At 39.4% G+C, this 19,913-nt stretch overlaps 1 protein-coding gene across 1 annotated transcript in view; it reads left to right on the top strand.

The window, feature by feature from the left end:
- Nucleotides 1-19,913, top strand: part of LOC150087129 (uncharacterized) — a 129,830-nt gene that overhangs the window by 53,992 nt on the left and 55,925 nt on the right. The window contains exon 5 of the mRNA XM_090372383.1: nucleotides 7,909-8,051. Within this exon, the coding sequence (XP_090228509.1) occupies nucleotides 7,909-8,051 (143 nt within the window). The remainder of the gene's footprint in view (nucleotides 1-7,908; nucleotides 8,052-19,913) is intronic.

The following is a 19,913-nucleotide window of genomic DNA, read 5'->3' as shown; positions in this document are numbered from 1 at the left end:
TTCCTTAAGCTTAGACTTGCTTTTTACATCTCATACAATTTGTTTATTCATATCATATTCCTCACAGACATGGGAAGTTAGCATTAGTAGAGGCATACTACGATGCAAGAAAGAGAGCTTATGCAGCATCAGCCAAAAAAAAACCCTCCCATTTAATCCCTCCATTCATTCCAAATGCATGTCCAGCTCAGCCTTAAATTTATTTAGGCTATCAACTTCCACAACAAAAGATGGAAGTCTGTTCCACCAATCAACTACCCACTGGCTAAAGTCAAATTTCTGCACATACTATTCTACAACTGTCTTTCCTCTATTTGAATCTATGCCCCCTCAAGTTCTTAATCTGAGCAAAGTGAAGAATCCTATAAGTATTCAGCTTGCTCATCCCATTCAAGGACTTATACACCTCAGTCAAATCACTTCGCAGGTGCCTACTCTCCAGATGCTGCAATTTGCAGAACTTAAGCCTTTCTTGGTAAGAGCACCCCTTTCTTCCCCTCACCAATCTTGTTGCCCTTCTTTGTACTTGTTCTAGCAACTCTGCTTCCTTCCTAAAATGAGGCCTCCAGACCTGTACACAGTACTCAAGGTGTGGCCCGACCATTGCCTTGTGTAGAGTGTGTTTAGTGTCTAACGGCACCAGGGGTTTCCCCCATCTCTGTGTACTATACATTGTGAGTGTGAAACAGAACACTGTCAATGCCAGAGGTTTAAAAGTGTATGGATTTTGTATATGTGTAGTGTCGTGTACCGTTGTTCCTTTGGTCATTTAGTCGCTGGGCCCCTAATGGGACCCAACGTTGACCACACTCTGCTTGTGGAGGCAGACCAAGTACACCAGTATTATAGTTATTTACTCTGGCAGGTCCTGCCACCTAATTTTCTGAGATTTCAGTGGCTAGGACCTAAAAAAAAAAAAAAAATCCATTATAGATAGGGTTCAGCCAAAAGAAGTACTATTTATTTAGTATTAGTATTAGTAACGGCCGCATGGTGAAAGAAAGCCTATGGCTTATGCTGCACCAGCCAAAAAAAAAAAAAATCCGAACAAAACAATGATAAAAACAAAAAAAAAATAAAAAAAAATAACTAAATAATAATAATTAATAAAAAAAAAAAAAAAAAAGGAAATTAAACCTATCATCCTATGCGCTTCCCTTACCCGAAAGTACTATCCAGATGACCTTTGAATTTCCCCAAACTGTCGGCCTCTACCACCCACGAAGGCAACTTATTCCAGTAATTTATAACTCACTGGCTAAAATAAAACTTCCTGCAGTCCAATCTAAACATTTCCCCCCCGTAACTTGAATTTATGTCCCCTAGTTCTAGCATAATTTATAATCTTGAAATTTTCGTCCTCATTCATTTTACTGATGCCTCTCAGAGCCTTAAACACCTCAATCAAATCTCCTCTAAGGTGTCTAGTTTCCAAACTCTGCAACCCACATATTCGAAGTCTTTCTTCATAAGGACGCCCTTTTGCCGATCTCACCAAGCGAGTTACCCGTCTTTGCACCCTTTCAAGAAGCTCGATGTCTTCCTTTAGGTGCGGTCTCCATACTTGAACACAGTATTCCAAGTGTGGTCTAACATGAGCCTTATATAATGGGATTATCACGTCCCTATCTCTACTTGCAAAAGTTCGATAGATCATCGATAGGACACCATGGGCCTTCCTTGCAACCTGTTTACAATGCTCAGAGAATTTCATGTCTGACTGTATCGTAACACCCTTTCCTCCAGTACTGGGTTTAGTTGAACTCCACCAAGTGAATAAGTTTTTTTGGGATTACTGTTTCCCAGGTGTAATACCTTACACTTTGTTGGATTAAAGCATAGCTGCCATTTTTCTGACCATTCCTGAAGTCTATCTAGGTCTCTCTGAAGAAGCTCAGCTTGACAGTGATCATTAACTACTCTACCAATTTTAACATCATCTGCAAATTTAGACATCACGCCCTCTATCCCTTCATCAATGTCGTTTATGAAAATTAAAAACAACAGTGGTCCTAATACTGATCCTTGGGGAACCCCACTTCTTACATCAACCCAATCTGAGGAATAACCATTTATCACAACCCTCTGCCTCCTGCCCTGAAGCCATCCTTCTATCCATCTAAGGATTTTCCCAGTGATTCCAACCTGTTCCAGCTTATAAAGCAACTGCTCATGTGGGACTGAGTCAAAAGCTTTGCTGAAATCTAAATAAACAATGTTGAAATTATTCCCTAAATCCAGCTGGTGAGTGACCCTTTCGAAATAGCGAACCAGATTTGTTAAACATGATTTTCCCTTTACAAAACCATGCTGAGTATCCTTGAGAATTTCATTTCGATCCAAATGATCCTGAATTCCACCCTTGATCATTGCCTCCATGATTTTCCCTACTACTGAAGTCAGACTGACAGGTCGATAATTTCCAACTTCACTTTTAGAGCCACCCTTATGTATGGGAGAAACATTTGCACTTTTCCAATCCAAGGGAATCTCCCCAGAGTCTAGTGATGCTCGCATAATTAGCCTCAATGGTTCAATGCACCCGCTTGCCGCCTCCCTTAAGATTATAGGGTATATTCCATCAACTCCAGGAGCCTTACTGGTCTGAAGGCTCGAAAGTTTTTTCATTAAATAATCTTGCGAAATTTCAATATCATTAATTACATATTTATTAACTTCGCTCCCACAATTTCCCATTGCCACAAAAGGCTTTTCATTTGTAAATATCGATGCAAAATAACTGTTGAGTTCATCTGCAATGGCAGCTGGTGTATTTATTACTATCCCCTTTCCCTTACGTAAAGGTCCGATCTGGTTTGTCCTGCTCTTCTTGGCATTTATATATGTGAAGAATTCTTTATCTTCCCCCCCCTTTGCTCTGTTTGCTAGTGATTTCTCATAAACTGCTTTTGCCTGTCGAACCTTTTCTGTGGCTCTATTACAGATCATCTTGTAGCTGTTATAGGCTTCAGTACTTTTTATTGCTCTGTAACCTTTCCATGCCACCTTTTTCTGCTCAAGTAATGTGGCAACTTCACTATTCATCCAACTTGGAACCCTTCTCTTGGAGAATTTTTTTAATGGTATATACGCATTCAAGGCATCTGTGATTAATGTTTTAAAAGTGTACCACAGTTCAATTGTATTCATTCTCAGCGCGATATCTACCCAGTTGATAGAGGCCATGTAGTACCTTAAGGCATCGTAATTTCCTTTTCTGAAATTAAAACCCATTCCTTTTGCCTTTTACTTCTACTACCTCTCTCATTATTATCCACCGTAGAACTCCGTGATCACTTCCTGCTACTGGTTCCTCTACTGTCAACCCTGTTATGTCATCTGATTCATGGGTGATAATGAGGTCTAGGATATTCTTTTCTCTAGTACTTTCTCTGACATGTTGATACAAATAACAGTCATCTAGTTGATTTAAAAATTTTGTTCCCCATGTCGAGTTTCCTTCCCATTTACTCTAATCAATTAGAGGCAAATTGAAATCACCCATAATAAGGAATTGAAGCTTACTTGCCCATTCCATTTGCATGTAGAGGCTTTCGTCATAATCTTCACAATCACCTAGTCTGTAGATTACTCCTACTCGCATTATACCTTTGTTTCCAACTATCTCACACCATACAGACTCTATACTAGCATGTGAAATGTCTGAATCCGGGAAAGCTATCGTCGCACTCAGGCTGCTTCTGATAAGAAGCATTACCCCACCACCCCTTCTATCTAACCTATCCTTCCTAAATACATTATACAAACCGTACTGAAACTCATCATCCCCGATTTCCGGGTGGCACCACGTCTCTGTAAGCCCTATTATGTCCGCGTTACTTGTTTTAACCAGCAGTTCGAATTCGCTCATTTTATTGACGACACTTCTAACGTTACTGTATAAACAATTAAGATTTACTGTTCTTGTATATTTAACAACCCTAACACAACCCTTGAAGTTTTTTATGCTCTCTTCCCTGATATTAGCTACCCGCTACAGCCAAAAACTTAACATCAATTCGTATAAATATTGACTGTTGGCATTCGAGGTGAGCGGACGCGCTTAGACTGGGCTCCTCAGTTAAGTGGTTTACTTTTGGATAGTGCTTTTAAATATTTGATTTATTTAGATATTGTTGGATTATTTTGTTATAGGTTTTCCTGTAACTGTTTGATTTTAATAATATTATAGATATAATTTTTTAAAGTTACTTTCATTGATATTTATTTAATTTTATAATGGTAGTTACGAGATCTGCCTTAAACACGTCACAGGGTATCGTGACTCACACGGAAATAGCCGATGGCGATTTACTGGTGAGTAATGATTTAATCCGTTGTGGAACCTGTGGAATGTTTTCCAAGGTCGACCTGGTGACTAATCCTACCTCACCTGGAGATTCTTTTCTTTATGATCGATGTAAGGAGTGCACCGATCTTAAATTACAATTTGGTGCACTGATGGAACAATTTGAGCCCCTGAAAAAATGGGTGCTTGCCCTCGAGAATAATGCATCTGGGAGCTCGCCAGGGACTCAAAACTCCAGCAATCTACCAAGTGATGCACACCTGATTCGAGCCTCAAAACAGAAAAACCAAGTGCAAACTACTCTGGTTAAAAAGGACATTGTTTTATTAGGAGACTCCTTTGTCAGGGAAACGGGGAATATTTTTTGTAATAAGGATAGGTGGAGCAGAACCAGGGTATGTCTGCCGGGAGCAACTATTGATGATGTCACCAACAGATTGTCAGATTTTAAAGGGGGTAAAGAAAATATTATTATTCATATGGGGACAAATGATATTAAAATTATACGATCTGACGATTTGTTGGAAAAATACAGGACCATGCTGAGGAAATGTCGCAAGCTAGGACATAATGTCTATGTGTCTGCAATTCTGCCCAGACACGATAGGAGGGATTATATGTTAAGAGCCTTGTGGATTAACTCAAGACTTGAAGGAATCTGCAAGGCTTTAGGGGGTAAATTTCTATCAGCATGGCCCACACTTGTAGGTAGAAGGAATTTGTTTTGTAGAGACGGGATACACTTAAACAAAGGTGGTACAAAAGTTTTTGCCAGTATTATTGAGGATACCTTAAAGGTTCAGGGAAACTGCTATGTGGGTAATACTTACACGCATTATATATAAATATAATGCGTGTAAGTATTACCCACTTAAATATAATATTGGTCAAAGTAACTCTTGCACATACCTTAAGAGTTCTTATCTGTTACCCCAAGTGGACGTATTATCTAGATGTTCTGGGGGCAGAACATCTAGATAATACGTCCACTTGGGGTAACAGATAAGAACTCTTAAGGTATGTGCAAGAGTTACTTTGACCAATATTATATTTAAGTGGGTAATACTTACACGCATTATATTTATATATAATGCGTGTAAGTATTACCCACATAGCAGTTTCCCTGAACCTTTAAGGTATCCTCAATAATACTGGCAAAAACTTTTGTACCACCTTTGTTTAAGTGTATCCCGTCTCTACAAAACAAATTCCTTCTACCTACAAGTGTGGGCCATGCTGATAGAAATTTACCCCCTAAAGCCTTGCAGATTCCTTCAAGTCTTGAGTTAATCCACAAGGCTCTTAACATATAATCCCTCCTATCGTGTCTGGGCAGAATTGCAGACACATAGACATTATGTCCTAGCTTGCGACATTTCCTCAGCATGGTCCTGTATTTTTCCAACAAATCGTCAGATCGTATAATTTTAATATCATTTGTCCCCATATGAATAATAATATTTTCTTTACCCCCTTTAAAATCTGACAATCTGTTGGTGACATCATCAATAGTTGCTCCCGGCAGACATACCCTGGTTCTGCTCCACCTATCCTTATTACAAAAAATATTCCCCGTTTCCCTGACAAAGGAGTCTCCTAATAAAACAATGTCCTTTTTAACCAGAGTAGTTTGCACTTGGTTTTTCTGTTTTGAGGCTCGAATCAGGTGTGCATCACTTGGTAGATTGCTGGAGTTTTGAGTCCCTGACGAGCTCCCAGATGCATTATTCTCGAGGGCAAGCACCCATTTTTTCAGGGGCTCAAATTGTTCCATCAGTGCACCAAATTGTAATTTAAGATCGGTGCACTCCTTACATCGATCATAAAGAAAAGAATCTCCAGGTGAGGTAGGATTAGTCACCAGGTCGACCTTGGAAAACATTCCACAGGTTCCACAACGGATTAAATCATTACTCACCAGTAAATCGCCATCGGCTATTTCCGTGTGAGTCACGATACCCTGTGACGTGTTTAAGGCAGATCTCGTAACTACCATTATAAAATTAAATAAATATCAATGAAAGTAACTTTAAAAAATTATATCTATAATATTATTAAAATCAAACAGTTACAGGAAAACCTATAACAAAATAATCCAACAATATCTAAATAAATCAAATATTTAAAAGCACTATCCAAAAGTAAACCACTTAACTGAGGAGCCCAGTCTAAGCGCGTCCGCTCACCTCGAATGCCAACAGTCAATATTTATACGAATTGATGTTAAGTTTTTGGCTGTAGGGCTCAAGCAATTTAAAGATAATTCGGACACTGGTAATTATAAGTTAGAGAGAGGGTGGGGAAACTGAAGGCTGGGGGGGAAAGACAGAAGAGGGGTCCATAGAGAAGATGACCCCCAAATCAGTGGAGCAGGCCCATGCCCGAAAAGAGGGGGGAGACCCGGAGTCACCCCCTCCTCCTCCCGCCCGGGGAGTGGAGGCAAAAGGACCATGCAAGGGAATGTGGCTAGGAGGGCCTAATGGCAGCATATGAGCTGTGCTGCTGGTTGTTCACTCCTGGGACAACGTTCAAGGTCGATGTTCAAGAAGTCATCCAGAGCAGAGCCCCTAGAACAGAACCCTGCAGGCAGCCTATAATGGGATAATCACCTCCCTGTCCCTTCTAGCAAAATTCCTATATATCATCGAAAAGACTCCATGACCTGCCCTGGCAGCCCAGCTGCACTGCTCAGCAAACTTCATATTTGATAGTAGTACAATTACCCACAGGTCTTTTTCACTTTCCACTTCTCTGAGTGTAGTACCACACAGTTGGTACGTTTCTCTTCAGTTATTGCTACCCATATGCAGTACTTTACATTTGTCAATGTTAAACTTCAGTGCCATTTCTCAGCCCATTTGCCCAACTTATCCAGATCCAGTTGGAGTAGCATACTGTCGTTAACAACCCTGCCAACCTTTGTATCATCTGCAAACTTGGACATTAAACCTGATATACCTTCATCAATATCAGTGATAAATATACAAAATAACAATGAGCCCAACACCGAACCCTGGGGAACTCCACTAATACCATGAAGAGCAGTGTCCATTGATTACCACTCTCTGTCGTCTCCTACCCAACCATCCCTTTTTCCTTTGTAGCAACTTGTCCTTAATGCCATACCTCTCCAATTTGTAGAGCAGTCTTCCATGTGCAACAATATCAAAAGCTTTCCTGAAATCCAAGTATATGATATCAAAATTATTTTTGATATCATATACTTGGCTTTAATTTTGTACAGCAGTCAGATGCACATGCTTTCTCTTTATACCAGTTTTCTTAGGGGCCATTATGATACACTGAGGTTATAATAAAGAAAGAGGATATAGATATAATATCTAATGATATAATACTGAGCATATCTTGATTGAGATGAGATTCTTGAGGTGCTTGCTGGTAGCTAACACGACTCAAAGTTCCATGTTTTTCCTGTTTCGTGAGCATACTCAGAATATACTGGTGCCAGTCAACTTTTTTCATCTGTTAAAGGGAGGATTTACTGAATTTCACAATTTATAATCATAATTTATTAAAAGGTGTAAGTAACCAAATTGTCACCTTTGAAATTTTATTTTAAAAAAAATTATATTTTCCAGCTGGATATATTCCACTCTTCCGAGTAATAAACAGATGATTGCATTAAGTGCAACCTATCCAGAAGAATTAGCAGAGCTATTGACTCGATACATGAGAAATCCAGTATTTTGTCGTCTTAATGCTGATAGACCTGCATTATTAGGTAAGTTGATAAAATGGGTTTTTACTTTAGCTGGATTATTTTCATATATATGTATTCACATACAGGATTTCCCAGAAACAGTAATAATAAAGTAATACTTAATATTTTTTGGAAAGAAAGTACCCAAGAAAAAGGCCAGGCAATTTTGATTGAGTGATTTATAGTATGACTTTTTGTAAAGACTTACTTGCAGACTCATATTATCTTTCTTGCTTGCGACGTACTGCACAACCTCTGCTGATTTGATAATAGGTGGCATAGCTCCTGTCTATACATTGCAGGACTGGATTCTGAGTGGAACAAGTTTTCCCTCATAGCTAAGAGCAAAATAGATACAGACTCATATGCCTAAATCATTGCTTGCCCTCAACATGGATGGGTTTACGTAATAAACTGAAAATGGCAATCGAAAATGACTGAAGACTGACTGAATGGAGCAATTATGCCATTTTTTCCTAATTATTCACTCTCTGACTAGGCAACCTATGAGTAAAATTTCCTCCTTCCTTATTTAGAAACATCAGAAATGTACTGCAGGATATTCTAAATGGTTCAGAGACTGCAATTAGGGACCTACTGGTGGAAATTTGAACCATAGGCACTCTATACAATACAGTGTACCCCGCTTTATGATATTAATCCGTTCCAGAGACACCATCATATCGTCAAAATATCATAATGTGAACCCAATAACACATTGTTTTTTGGTAATTCGTTCCATGACCTCGGGTGCCTCAGTAGCCAGGTGGGCAGGAGCAGCAGTGCGTAGCACACGCTTCTTGATTAGACTGGGGTTCGAGCCCATGACCACCAAATATGGAGGATGCAGAAAGGTCAGGGAATGACCACCGCATATCCCCGGAGCAATATGGCCTTAGTTGCTAATGCTCCTAAAAACCAAATAACAACAACAACCATGACCTCGGAAGTTGAAATTTTCGCTATATAACTCTAAAAGGTCATTTTTATAGTGTAAATTATATTAGTTACCAATTAAAATGCACTACACGTTCATCATTATCATATGTTCTGTTATAAGAATCAATTTTGAATAGCTTTGTGATATTTTTCTAAAGCACATTTCTGGAGGTCACGACTATAAAACAATAAAAACAATTTGCACTTTCCAGTTTATTAGGCTTTTCTGTTACTGCAAGCAATCATAAATGAGCAGTAAACTCCATGTTATTGCATTTGCAAAAATACTGATAGCTGGAATTGAAATGTGTTTCCCCTTTACTGAAATCTTCAATCATATAAAAAACATAAATAAATTTTCAGAATCTTCTCTTCATTCCTTTTTTTTTAAGCTTTGTAAACTTGTTACTCTGCACAAATTGTGGTAGTTGCAATTTGTGCGTTCCTTTAAAAAATGCTTATGCATGCTATTGAAATTTATAAAGAAAAGAGAAGATTATCTCGGTAACAAACACCTCTTGAAACATTTCTGAAGAAGATGACTCCTTGCGCAATAAACCAACAAGTGCCAAGCCAATAATGAGTGATCAATAAGAGTGCATTTAGTGCACAAGTGCCAAGCCAATAATGAGTGATCAATAAGAGTGCATTTAGTCAATGATGATGATGAAGAATAAACATTCTTTAACATTTGTAAGGCATAAATAATTTCTTTATTATTATAATTTGCTTGATTTTACAGGCTACGTTTTCATTTCTTTGGATAAATCAATCATTGTTGAGAACATAACCCCTATTTTTAACATTATGTCAATGGGAAATAAATTCCTGTTTTATGAGCACGCGCTAGGAACGAATTAACTCAGAATCTTCAGATAAAGTCGGGAACTACCTGCACTCTCAACTTACCCTCATGTCTAAAAGCAGTATCTACTTTGCCCTAATCCCAATCCTTGGAGATATTATAAATGCCAAAAGTATAGCCACTCTCAAATGGCAATTGTGGGTCCTCAGATCATATTCAGTATTCATATCATAATCATATTGGCTGTTTATTGAGAGAAATGACCTGCTCCAACTGCAAATGTGATCACCCTGAATACTTTGAGACATGTGAAAGATGGAAAAGCATGAAAAAAGTAGTAAAATATAAGGTTGAAAACAAAGTTAGTTATCAAGAAGCAAGGAAACTAATTACGCCTAGTTCCAACATACTACCTCTGCCAATCTTATATGGAAACATCAAACAGTCACTGCTCAAACTGATGTCATGATTTCTACTAATATATCAATCTCTGATTGTGCTCAGGCTGTTCTCTGTCAGCAGCTACCTATTGTATCTTAGCAACAACTTTGTCATGCAACTAATTCTCCTCTTACAATAGCAGTGGTATCTCCTCATCCAGTGATTGCTACATAGTTTGAATTCAAACGTGACAAGGAATATTTGAGACACACCAGTGGACAGAGTTGACATTCAAACAGTCTGAATGCCACAAGCCAACCAGACTTATAAAGTAGTCAGATACAGCTTCATCAACCAAATATCCTATTATCTGATAGAATTGCAGAGGCTTTTTCTGCAACGTTGACGATATCCACGACTTTTAATCACTATTCTACATCTGGCCTTTGTCTGCTATTTTCTCCATCTATTAAGGCATAATGCAACAGATGCTACCTATAGTGGTGGTGTGGCCATCCTGGTAAATTCACAGATCTTGGCTAAACAACCTCTTCAGACCCAGATAGAAACTGTTGTGGTACATCTAATTACTTGTATTGGGATAACAGTTGTCTGAATCTAGTTACCACTAAACCATATTTACTCATTAAAGGATTTTGATGATCTCATCATACAATTACTTCCACCTCTCTGTATATTATTTTAATGAGCACCACCATTTATGGGGGTTCCTGAAACTATATGTCGCTGACTAATTGATAAACTTCTGCAGCTGCAAAACCTTGCCACCACTCAGTACTGGTACATACTCTCACGAACAGTTCCCAACTGGACATACCTCTGTGGTAGATCTTTTGGTTTGTCCTCCAGTACTGTTCCCGATCATAGAATGGTTCATTATAAAGTGATCCCATGGTCAGTGATCACCTTCCATTTGTGTAACCTATTAATAGCACAGACTGCTTCAGCTCAACCTGAAAAATAACTCACCTGCAGAATATTGATAATGTCCCAAATTACATCACATCAGTCCTAAGTGTGGCCAAAGGCTCAATACCGTTATTGAGTCCCCTGGCTCAGAAGCAGTTTAGTCATTTGTGAAGCAGAGAATGTGCAAAAGCAAGGACAAAGAATAAAGTCTAGAATTTGTTTAGCTGTGTTTCATCCACAGTTAATCTCATTGACTATGAGAAGTTATGGACGAAAACATGTCTATTCTGAAAGCAAGCCAGGGAGGAATCCTGAATCCATTTTACTTCCAGCATTAACAGGAACATTGTGCAAAAAGGATAGATGGAACAGGACCAGGGTATGTCTGCCAGGGGCAAAGGTTGATGACGTTGTAGAGCAGATATCATCTTTTAAGGGCACAAAGGTTGATATTGTTGTACATGTTAGCACTAATGATATTAAGAGAAGGAGACCGGCGGAATTATTTAACAAGTACAAGTTAATGCTGAAAAAAACTGAGTTAGGGTTGAATTTGAAAGTGTCTGCAATTCTCCCCAGACATGATAGGAGGGAGTATATGATGAGAGCCTTGTTGATCAATTCGGTCCTGGAGAGATTGTGCAAGGCTCAAGGGGTAGAATTTTTCTCAGCCTGGTCTGTGCTTATTAACAGGAGAGCCTGCTTTTACAGGGATGGGATACACTTAAATAGAAAGGCTGCAAGAATATTTGCTGATGCTGTCTAGGCAGAGTTAGGTGGGTTGGAAAACTGCTAGCTTGGGGTGATACACGGACTAATAGATTAACAGTAGCCACTGGCAGAGGTAAAAGTGATTCTTGCACTACTTCTAGTGAAATGCAATTGAGCAGCAGTCTGGAAATCAAGGCAATGGGGATTTCCAGGATTGCTGGGAGTCATAATGGAACAAGTAATACATGGGCTATTTTAGGGTAACTAAGAGTAGAAACAGGTGCATGTATACTTACATGTACACCAATGCTAGGAGTATAGTTAATAAATTTGATGAGCTTGAAATACTAGCCCTGATTATACAAGGCCTGATGTAGCCCAGTGGTCAGGAGCGATAGTGCATAGCCCGCGTTCCTTGAGTGGACCGGGGTTCAAACCCGTGATTACTAAATATGATAAATATTTGTATTGACAATTTATTGTAAACTCTACTGACTTGGTTGTCGTGCCGGAGTATAAACAGAAAATTTATTTATTTAGTTAGTTAAGACATCGAAGGTAGATATTGTTGGGATATCAGAGACTTGGTGTCACACAGACATAAGCAGTGCAGAATTGGAATTTGGGGAGTACAATGTGTAAAGAAAGTATAGGCAGTACAGGAAGGGAGGAGGGGTTATGCTGTTAGTTAAGAAACACATAAAATTAGCATTAGCAAAAGCACATAATGCAAGAAAGCAAGCTTATATAGCATCAACCAAAAAAAAAAAAAAAACCTTATTTCATTTCACCCATCCACTCACTGAAATGTTTGTCAAGTTCTGCCTTGAATACATTTAAGCTATGAACTTCTACAACAACAGATGGAAGTTTGTTCCAGCAATCAACCACCCGCTGGCTAAATGCAAACTTCCGCACATCTTTCCTCAATTTGAATTTATGCCCACTCAGGCGATTATTCTGAGCAAGAGGAAAAATCCCATCCGCATTGAGCATGCTCAAACCATTCAAAGCTTTATACACTTCAATCTGATCACCTCACAGGTGACTAGTCTCCAGACACTATAATTTACAAAACTTAAGCCTTTCTTTGTAATAGCAACTCTTTGTTCCATTCACTAATCTTGTTGCCCTTCTCTGTACTCATTCCAACAGCTCTACATCATTCTTAAAATGAGGCCTCCAGACCTGTATACAGTACTCAAGGTGTGGCCTAACTATGTGTGGCCTAATCGCCTCCTTATCAACTGTGTGGCCTAATCACCTCCTTATCCCTGCTAGAAAAATTCCTGTATATCATTGACAAGACACCATGAGCTACTCTTGCAGACTGTCTGCACTGCTCAGAAAACTTCATATCTGCCTGCACAATTACCCCCAGGTCCTTTTCATTCTCTACCACTGTCAGTGTGGTACCACTGAGTTCATACGTTACTCTGGAATTACTGCTTCCCATATGTAGTACTTTACATTTGCCAATGTTAAACTTCATTTGCAACCTCTCAGCCCATCTGCTCACTTTTCTAGATCCTGTTGTAACAGCTCTCTCATTTGTCGTACTCTCATTTGTGTCATTAACAACCCTGCCAACTTTCGTATCGTCTGCAAACTTGGACATTAAGCCTGATATACCATCATTAGTATCATTTATAAATACAGAAAACAACAATGGACCCAACACTGAACCCTGTAGTCCGTCAGGACTCTGTGGGACTCCACTAATAACGTTAGTCCACGAAGAGCAGTGTCCATTGATTACCATTCTCTGTCTTCTCCCACTCAACCATCCCTATATCCATAGCAGCAATTTGCCTCCAGTGCCACACTGCTCCAATTTGTGCAGCAGTCTTCCATGTGCAGCAGTATCAAAGGCTCTTCTAAGATCCAAATATATGATTTCAAAGTTATTCTTTTGTATCCAGTTCCTTTGTGACTACATCATAGTATCCAACAGCAGCGCATAGCACACGCTTCTTGATTAGACCGGGGTTCGAGCCCGTCACCACCAAATACGGAGGATGCGGAAAGATCAGGGAATGACCACCGCATATCCCGGAGCAATATGGCCTTAGTTGCTAATGCTCCTAAAAAAAAGACAAGAATTCCCCTTAACAAACCCATGCTGTGTCCGAGCTATAACTGAAGTCTTGTCTAGATGATCCTGCAGTCCTTCTTTAATCAGTGCCGCCATTAATTTCCCTGGAAAAGAAGTTAAACTAACAGGCCTATAATACCTGTGTCTCCCTTTGATCCTCATTTGTGGATTGGGGTCACATTTTCATATCTCCAGTCCATGTGTACCTCCCCCGAGTCCAGGGAAGCTCTCATAATTATGGCTAAGGGTTTGCTTACTTCCTTTGCCACCTCCTTTAATATAACTGGATAGATTCCATCCACCCCAGGTGTCTTTCTCGTGTTTATCTCCAACAATTTCTCCTCCACTTTACTCTCAGTTATTACAAGGTTATCTAGCTTACTGCCAGATTTAAATACACCTCTGGCATTCCCCTCCCTGATTAACTCCTCATGTGTGAATGTAGATGCAAAATATTTATTTAGTTCGTTAGCTACCTGGGCAGGATCATCAACGGTTGAACCATCGATATCAAGTGGCCCAATCTGTTCATCCCCTTCCTTCTAGAGTTTACATAAGTAAAGAACTCTTTGCTGTTTTTCTTTGCATCCTTTGCCAAAGATTTCTCGTAATCTGCCTTTGCCTGCCTAACCTCCTTTGTAACTTGGTTACAGACCAGCTTATATCTATCATAGGCTTCTGTGTCACATGTTAATTTATATGTATCCCATGCATTTTTCTTCTCTGTCACATGTCTAATTAGTTCATCTGACATCCATTTAGACCTAAATCTTGAACAATATTTCTTTGTTGGTATGAAAAGCCTAGTAGCTTCCAAGATTAATTCTTTGAATGCTTCCCATTTTGAATTTGCTGTTGGTAACATCATCAGTTGTTTCCACCTTACAGAATTTAAATACTGTTTCAGAACACCATAGTCACCTTTACGAAAGCAAAAACCCTTCCCTTTACCCTTGATAGTAGTTACCTCTTTGAGTAAATCTGACTTCAGCACACTGTGATCACTGCCACCTAGTGGTTCCTTTATCTACAGATTTTTTATGCATGAAGAATCACTACTGATAATCAGATCAAGAGTCTTACTCCCTCTAGTTGCCTCCTGAACATGCTGTTGTAGAAAACACTCATCCAATAAATCCACAAAAGCCTGTAGAAAACAATCATCCAATGAATCCACAACCCACAAATTCCAGTCAGTATCCAGGAAATTAAAATCCCCCATTATAAGACACTCTAATGTATTGGCCCACTCAATTTCTCTGCACAATTGCTCATTGTACTCATCAGATTCATTAGGCCTATAACACACGCCTACTGTCATTTTTCCTTTCCCAGTGCTTATGTCACACCAAACAGACTCTACATTGCATTGTCCACCCATATCAATTGGATGCACTTCCTTAGATTTTATGTGTTTCTTAACTAACAGCATAAACCCTCCTCCCTTCCTTTTCTGTCTATCTTTTCTGTACACATTGTACTCCCCAAATTCCAGTTCTGCGCTGCTTATGTCTGTGTGACACTATGTCTCTGATATCCCAACAATATCTGCCTCTGATGTCTTGACTAGCACTTCAAGCTCATCTGGCGCCTCCGTAGCCAGGTGGGAAGGAGCAGCAGTGCATAGCACACGCTTCTTGATTAGACTGGGGTTCGAGCCCATCACCACCAAATACGGAGGATGCGGAAAAAGGTCAGGGAATGACCACCGCATATCCCGGAGCAATATGGCCTTAGTTGCTAATGCTCCTAAAAACCAAATAACTCAAGCTCATCAAATTTATTAACTATACTCCTAGGATTGTTGTACATGCAAGTATACATGCACCTGTTTCTACTCTTAGAAATTCCCACTGCCTTGCTTTCCAGGTTGCTGCTCAATTGCATTTCAATAGAAGTAGTGCAAGAATCACTTTTACCTCTGCCAGCAGCTACTGTTAATTTATTAGTTTGTGTATCCCCCCAACCTAGCAGTTTTCTGACCCACCTAACTTTGCCTCAATAGCATCAGCAAATATTCTTGCACCCTTTCTATTTAAGTGTATCCCATCCCTGTAGAAATCTAAGAAAGTGCATCCAGTTGGTGTGTGTTATAGGCCTAATGAATCTGATAAGTATAATGAGTAATTGCGCAGAGAAATAGAATGGGCCAGTAAATCAGAATGTCTTATAATGAGGGATTTTAACTTTCCAGATATTGACTGGAACTTGTGGGTTGGACACTCGCACACTGGCAAGACTTTTGTGGATTTATTGGATGACTGTTTTCTACAGCAACATGTTCAAACAGCAACCAGAGGGAGTAATACCCTTGATCTGATTATAAGCAGTGGTTATTCATGCATTAAGAATTTGCAGATAAAAGAACTACTGGGTGACAGTAATCACAATGTATTGATGTGGGAATTACTTAATGATGTAACTACCATCAAGGCTAAAGGGAAGGGCTTTTGCTTACGTAAAGGTGACTACAGGGGTCTCAGACAGTTTTTAAATTCTGTACAGTGGTGGGATGAACTGATGATGTTACCAACATTGAATTCTAAATGGGAAGCCTTCAGGGATTTAATTTTGGAGGCCATTAGGGTTTTCATTCTAACTAAGAAACACTGTATGTCAGATAAACTAATGAGGCTTGTGGCATTGAAGAAAAATGTATGGGATACATGTAAAGTATCGAGTGACACAGAAGCCTATGGCAGATATGAACTAGTCCCAGGGGCCCTCATCTGGTGAGTATGGGCTTGGCACACCGAGGGTCTTGAGCTGGATATCATCATACTTCTCTTTCTTGGTGATTCCCTTCTACTTCTGACTCTCTCTCTCGGGGTACTTCAGAAATTTTTTTTTTTTTTTTTGGCTGGTGTAGCAAAGCCTCAGGTTTGCTTGCACCATATGGCTAGTAATAATAATAATAGTCTGTAATCGAGTCACAAAGGAGGTTAGCAGGCGAAGGCAGATTACAAGAAATCCTTGGCAAAGGATGCCAAGAAAAACAGCAAAGAGTTCTTTACTTGTGTAAACTCTAGAATTAAAGGGTTGAATCAGATTGGATCACTTAACATAGATGGATTGACTTTGACTATTGATGATCATGCTAAGGTAGCTGATAAAATGAATGAGTATTTTGCACCTACATTCACACATGAGGAGTTATTCAATGAGAGGAGTGGCAGAAGTTTATCAAACTCTAACAGGGAGCTAAGTGGTTTTGTAATAACTGAGAGCAACGTGGAGGAGAAATTGTTGAAGTTAAACATAAAAAAGGCACCTGGGGTGGATAGGATCTATTCAGTTATATTAAAGAAGGCACCAAAGGAAGTAAGCAAACCCTTAGCATAATGATGAGAGCTTCCTTTGACTCAGGGGAGGTCCCCATGGACTGGGGGGTGTGTAAATGTATCAACAATTCACAAAGGGGGTTCAAAAGATGACACAAGTAACTATAGGCCTGTTAGTTTAACTTGTTCCGAGGAAAATAATGGAATCACTGGTTAAAGAAGCATTACAGGATCATCTAGACAAGATTGCAGTAATAGTTAAGACACTGCATGGATTTGTTAAAGGGAGGTCTTGTCTGACCAATCAAATTGGTCAGACAAGACCTCCCTTTGTGACCATCCTATGATGTGGTCACAAAGGAGCTGAATGCCAAATTGACAATAGGACTTGTTTTACAACAAGGTTAGGTTCCAGCAAAACAGGATCGTAAAATGAAAAGTTGTAAAACAAGACCAATTTATAATGTAATTGAATGAGATAGGTTCCAAAATTCTCAAAATTTTCCCAAGTATGTACTAATATTTCTGTTCATTATAAATAATTAAATATTTTAAACATTTAATACATGTTTTATTTATACTTATACATAAAACAATAAAATGAAATTTTAATTTACTTTTGTCCTGTGGAGTAATCGCTTGAGTACGTATTTACTTCACTGGTATTTTATGTGACAGTGACGTAATCGGACGACATTAATGGGAGTTTCTTGGTTAAGGGTCATCAGGTTCTGAGGGTTCCTTTCCCTTCTTTGTCGAGAACTGTTGTATTGATGTTTTTGTGGTGTGACTTTCTACTTCTTTCTTCCAAGATGTTATAATAGGGCTTCAACATCATGTTGACACCTCTTTGGATGCCAATGGCTACGTTCCCAGTCAGGATCATTATCACAAAGTTCATCAAATGCACTATGAATTTTGACAAGAGCACTCTGAATATGTTTTGTTTTTAATGTTCTGATTGGCTCCAACTCTTCCACTCCACCTGGTGTGTCAGCCTCATTTTGTTGAAGTTGCACAGTCAGTCTCTCCAATTCCTCCCTCGAAAGTGGCTCACCATGACTCTCCAGCAACTGGTCAACATCATCTGGATCAACGTTGTCAATGGCAACATCCTTAGTCATGCGAGAAACATCTTTAGCCACTTCCAAAACTGGCTCAATCCTTACAAAATCAGTCACTGCTTTGGGCTACAATTTATGCAGACACCATTCGTGCAGGACTGTAACACTTCCTCCCAGGCAGAATCGATGTTTGTGATGGCATTCAGGATGTTATATGACTTCCAGTAGTCCCTCACAGTTATATCAGACTGCACAGCTTCAACAATCCCTTTGAAAGTTGTGCGCAAATAACACGCCTTAATGGTCGCAATTACACCCTGGTCCATCGGTTGCAAAAGTTGTGTTGGGAGGCAGATACACAACCTCAACTTCCAAATGGTCATTGTGGATTTCTTGGAGGTTGGCTGGCTATCCTGGGGCATTGTCCAGCACCAACATGACTTTGGGAGGCAAGCCATTTGCTGCACAAAACTGAGCAACCTCTGAACAAAATGGTACAAGGTGTACCATTCGCTAAAAATTGTCTGAGTCACCCATGGCTTTTTGTTAGAGCGCCAAAACACAGGAAGTTGTCTTCACCATGCCCTTCATTGCACGAGGCGTCTCTGAATGGTACACCAACATCGGTTTGATTTTAAATATTCCCGATGCATTGTCAACCGATCTTTTGCAACCTTGAAACCAGGGAAAGATGTCTCCTCACAGGCGATGTATGTCCTACTTGGAAATTTTTTCCAATAAAGCCCTGTTTCGTCCACATTAAAAACTAAATCAGAGTGGTAGTTGCCTTCTTCTATTAAGCGTTTAAATTCGGAAAGATACTCTTCCGCCACTGTAACGTCAGCACTACCAGCCTCGCCAAACACTTTTGCATTGTGAATTTTAGAACAGTTTTTAAACCGATGAAACCACCCTTTGCTGGCCATAAATGTTTCAGTGCTACCATACTCCTCACATATTTCGTCAAATAAAGACTTTGCCTTGTCCAGAATTACCACCTGTTTACGTAACAGGAACGTTATTTTGGTTCATATCGTCAACCCATAACACTAACAATTTCTCCTTTTTTTCCATTGTCTCACTGTGTGAATAAGTTGTTCTGGTTGGGAATGACACACTTGTTATCCCTGTGTGCGTGTGCTTTATTTTATCAGCATTGTTCATAATCGTTGATACAGTAGAAGTCACTAAACTCAACGCCTTACACACATCCAACCAACGCTCCCCAGACTCCATGCGATGAATCACATCCATTTTCTCCTTAATTGTTAGTGTTTTACGCTCTTTTTGCCCCACCCTGGCAGAGACACTGCCCTACGCTTAGCACTCATGGTTACACAAAAATTATTATTAATGAGAAATAACGCTGTGTAAACCGTTATCAATTGAGGGAAAATTTACAATGAAACCAATATGGCGCACCGAACGTAAACAACTCTTGGCGTCGCTGTCATTCCACACAAAATGCACCACGAAAAACAAAAGAAACACAGGCATTGCTGCGATGTGTTACTGAGTTGCAATTTTTTTTGTTATTTTCAATTTTTTCGGGTAATATTTTGAAACAGTGATTAATGTGAAAAGTCATAAAATGGACCGTCGTAAAACAGGACCTGTCTGTACTTGGATTTCACGAAAGCTTTTGATACTGTTGCACGTGGAAGACTGCTATACAAA

The sequence above is a fragment of the Mastigoproctus giganteus genome, chromosome 4 (genome assembly GCF_048544385.1).
Source record: "Mastigoproctus giganteus isolate SK-2022 chromosome 4, ASM4854438v1, whole genome shotgun sequence".
NCBI lineage: Eukaryota > Metazoa > Arthropoda > Arachnida > Uropygi > Thelyphonidae > Mastigoproctus > Mastigoproctus giganteus.
This window is presented reverse-complemented; position numbering and strand designations above follow the sequence as displayed.